At 43.6% G+C, this 4,063-nt stretch overlaps 1 protein-coding gene across 1 annotated transcript; it reads left to right on the forward strand.

Annotated features, from left to right (window-relative positions):
• Nucleotides 1-457: 457 nt before the first annotated feature.
• On the forward strand, nt 458-1,174 carry LOC132053735 (uncharacterized). The gene is made up of 2 exons (XM_059445840.1): nt 458-676; nt 764-1,174. The coding sequence occupies exons 1-2, from the start codon at nt 458-460 to the stop codon at nt 1,172-1,174; spliced, it is 630 nt and encodes a 209-aa protein (XP_059301823.1).
• The last annotated feature ends 2,889 nt before the right edge of the window (nt 1,175-4,063 follow it).

Here is a 4,063-nt window from a genome sequence, read left to right on the forward strand (position 1 = left end):
CGGGGGTTACCGCAAAAAGCTACTGGGGTTCTCAAAGTTGATGATGTTGCAGCTATTCGGGCTGATATAGGTACTCTTACTAACGTGATGTTTAGGGTGTTTCCTCAAGCTCAGCAGATTCAACCAGTTCAACATATTCAGCAGGCAAAGATGTGTAAGTTGCGGTGAGCCTCATGATTATAACAATTGTCTATTGAATCCAGAGTCCGTCTATTTTGTGGGGCAGCAAAATCGTGGTATTAGAAATCGGGGAAACTATTATGGAAATAATTACAACACTCTATTTGGGAAGCAGGATTTTCACAAGCCGAACAATTATCAGCAACCTCAAGCTCAGCCAGCTAGAAATTTAGAGGAGATGATGAAGCAGCTCATAGCTCAAAATCAAGTGACGCAGCAGCAAAATTAGAAAATTCAGAGTAAGACGCAGAAATCTATTCACGAGATTGAGCGTCAGATGGGACAGATGGCTCTTAAGCAGAATGTCAGACATCCGAGTGCTCTTCCTAGTGATACTGAAAAGAATCCAAAAGAATGCAAGGCAGTCACCTTGAGGAATGGTAGAGAGCTAGAAGAAGTGCCGCCGAAAAAGAAGAACATAGCAGAGGCAGAACTTATCCCTGCTAAGCGAGCTGAACCAAAGCAAACAGTCACAGAGCAACATGTAGAGGAAGTGGTGCGACCACCCCCTCCCTTTCCACAGTGACTTCAGAAACAGAAAGCAGATTCGGCTTGCAAGAAATTTCTTGAACTCTTAAAACAGGTATACATCAACATACCTTTGGTGGAGCTTTTGCAAGAAGTCCCAAAATATGCTAAATATATTAAAGATGTGGTTGCGAACAAACGGAGTTGGACAGAGTTTGAGACTGTTGCACTTACTGAGGAGTGCAACTCTAGAGTGAGGAGTAAAATTCCTCCAAAGTTGAAAGATCCGGGCAGCTTCACAATTTTGATTACGATTGGCAACATTGAAGTTGGGATAGCATTGTTTGATTTAGGTGCTAGTATTAATCTGATGCCCACCTCTGTGTTCCGAACGTTGGGTTTGGGAGAGCCTAGGCCAACCACTATTACGTTGCAGTTGACTGATCGATCTCTTGCTTATCACGATGGCATTATTGAGGATGTTCTTGTGAAGGTAGGCCCATTTATTCTCCGGTTGATTTTGTGAAACTTGATTATGAGGTAGATAAGAGTGTTCCTCTCATCATGGGGAGAGGATTCTTGAAATCTTGTTGATCTTGTGATCCGAGTGAAAGATGGGAAGATGTCCATAACAGTTAATGGACAAGAGGCAACTTTTGATGTGTTTAAAGCTACCAAGCTTCCAGCCCATTATGAGGAGTTGAAGATGATTTTCGTGGTGGAGCCTGAGCTCACCAATGCCGAGTTAGATCACTTTCTAGCTTTGCGAGATCCGTTAGAGACAGCTTTGGTGTATGGGGAAGATCTGACAATTGATGCAGAAGTAGAGAAGTGTCTTAGCACTCTCGACACTTCATGTGCCTATCTACGAGCAAGTACACCGGTAGAGGAGCTAGATAGACCAGAGTTATGGAAGAAGCCGAAACCATCTATTGAAGAGGCTCCCGTTCTTGAATTGAAACCATTACCTTCTCACCTTCGCTACGCTTTCTTGGGTAGTTGAGACACATTGCCCGTAATCCTTTTACGCTTATTTGATCGATGTGCAGGTTGAACGTGTGTTACGAGTGCTAAGAGATCGAGTCCGAGCCCTTGGGTGGTCGATAGCTGATATTTGAGGTATTAGTAGCTCGTTTTGAATGCACAAAATATTATTGGAAGAAGACAGCAAACCTAGTATTGAGGGCCAGAGGCGACTGAACCCGATCATGAAGGAGGTGGTGAAAAAAGAGGTAATCAAGTGGCTTGACAGCTGCATTATTTATCCCATCTCTAACAGCAATTGGGTGAGTCCTGTATAATGTGTCCCGAAGAAAAAGGGCATGACTGTGGTGGAAAACGAGAAGAATGACTTGGTGCCTCAACGAACTGTTACGAGTTGGAGGATATGTATTGACTATGGCAAGTTGAACAACGCCACCAGAAAAGATCACTTTTCTTTGGCCTTCATGGATCAGATGCTCGACAGATTGGCTAGGCACGATTATTATTGCTTTTTGGATGGTTATTCGGGTTACAACCAGAGGATCAAGAGAAGACCACATTCACATGTCCATATGGCACGTTCGCATTCCGGAGGATGCCTTTCGGTTTGTGCAATGCTCCAGGTACTTTCCAGCGATGCATGATGGCTATTTTCACCGATATGGTGGAAAATTACATGGAGGAATTTATGGATGACTTCTCTATTTTTGGAGATTCTTTTGATGACTGCTTGAATCATCTTGATGCCGTATTAGCTCGTTGTGAAGAAATGAACTTGGTACTTAACTAGGAAAAATGCCATTTCATGGTTCGAGAGGGAATCGTTCTTGGGCACAAGATGTCGAGCAAGGGAATAGAGGTTGACAAGGCAGATTGAAGCAATTGAAAAATTGCCACCACCCATTTCAGTTCGGGGAGTGCGCAGTTTTCTTGGGCATGCAGAATTCTATCGATGGTTCATCAAAGACTTCTCTAAAGTTGCTAATCCAATGTGCAAGCTTTTAGATAAAGATGTGAAGTTTGTGTTTAATGAAGCACAATCGACGGCTTTTGATGAAGTGAAACGAAGGTTAGTGTCGGCTCCTATTATCATCGCACCCGATTGGTCTCTGCCGTTTATTTTGATGTGTGATGCCAGTGATTTTGCTGTGGGAGTTGTCCTTGGTCAGAAAAGGGACAAGATTTTTCATCCTATCTACTATGCCAGCAAGACACTTGATGCAGCCCAAATGAACTATATTGTCACAGAGAAGGAGTTATTGGCGGTTGTCTATGCCTTTGACAAATTTCAATCATATCTTGTGGGCATGAAGGCGATTGTGTAGACTGATCACACTGCAGTTCGTTATCTGTTTGCAAAGAAGGATGCAAACCCGAGGCTTATTCGTTAGGTGTTGCTGCTGCAAGAGTTTGACATTGAGATTTTTGATCGAAAGGGCACAGAAAATCAGGTAGCAGATCACTTATCGAGATTAGAAGATTGGGAACATGTGGATGAAGCAGTGGCGATTAAGGAGACTTTTCCTGACGAACAACTCTTTGCTCTTCAATCAACTGAGGTGCCATGGTATGCAAACATGGTGAACTTTATAGTAAGTGAGATTTACCCCCCGGTGCTAATCACGAGAAGAAGAAGCGGATTTTGCATGACAGTCGTTTCTATGTGTTGGATGAGCCCTATCTCTACCGGGTTGGCATAGATCAACTGATCAGAAGGTGTGTTCCAGAGGAAGAGGTCCCTGCGATTCTTGAGAAGTGTCACTCATCACCCTATGGGGGACGTCATGTTGGTGACAGAATAGCTGCAAAGGTACTTCAGTCCGGGTTCTGCTAGCCAACTTTGTTCAAAGATGCTCATGAATTTGTGCGAGCATGTGATAGCTGCCAGAGAACCGAAAATATCTCCAAGCGTCATGAAATGCCTTTGAAGGGCATCTTAGAAATCGAACTGTTTGATGTCTGGGGTATTGACTTCATGGGTCCCTTCATACCATCCAAGGGGAATAAATACATATTGGTTGCTGTAGACTATGTCTCGAAGTGGGTGGAAGCTATTTCACTTCCCACCAATGATGCTAGTGTGGTGGCACGATTTCTGAAAAAGAATATTATTACAAGGTTTGGGACCCCTCGGGCCATCATCAGTGATCAAGGTACGCACTTTTGCAATCGACTCTTTGATAAATTGCTACTCAAGTATAGGGTGAAATACAAGATAGCGACTGCTTATCATCCTCAGACGAGTGGTCAAGTGGAGGTATTGAACAGAGAAATCAAGAGGATTTGGAGGAGACTGTGAGCGTAAGTACGAAAGATTGGTCATTGAAGCTTGATGATACTCTGTGGGCATACAGAACGGCTTACAAAACTCCGATTGGCACATCTCCCTATAAGCTCGTCTTTGGTAAGGCGTGTCATCTACCAGTTGAGC

Source organism: Lycium ferocissimum, chromosome 4 (assembly GCF_029784015.1).
Source record: "Lycium ferocissimum isolate CSIRO_LF1 chromosome 4, AGI_CSIRO_Lferr_CH_V1, whole genome shotgun sequence".
Classification (NCBI taxonomy): domain Eukaryota; kingdom Viridiplantae; phylum Streptophyta; class Magnoliopsida; order Solanales; family Solanaceae; genus Lycium; species Lycium ferocissimum.

Excerpts from the sequence above, each read along its gene's own strand:
- LOC132053735 (XM_059445840.1), top strand. The coding sequence starts at position 458 with ATGGGACAGATGGCTCTTAAGCAGAATGTCAGACATCCGAGTGCTCTT. Across the intron at positions 677-763 it reads AGCAACATGTAGAGGAAGTG|GTATACATCAACATACCTTT; the intron begins GTGCGACCACCC and ends CTCTTAAAACAG.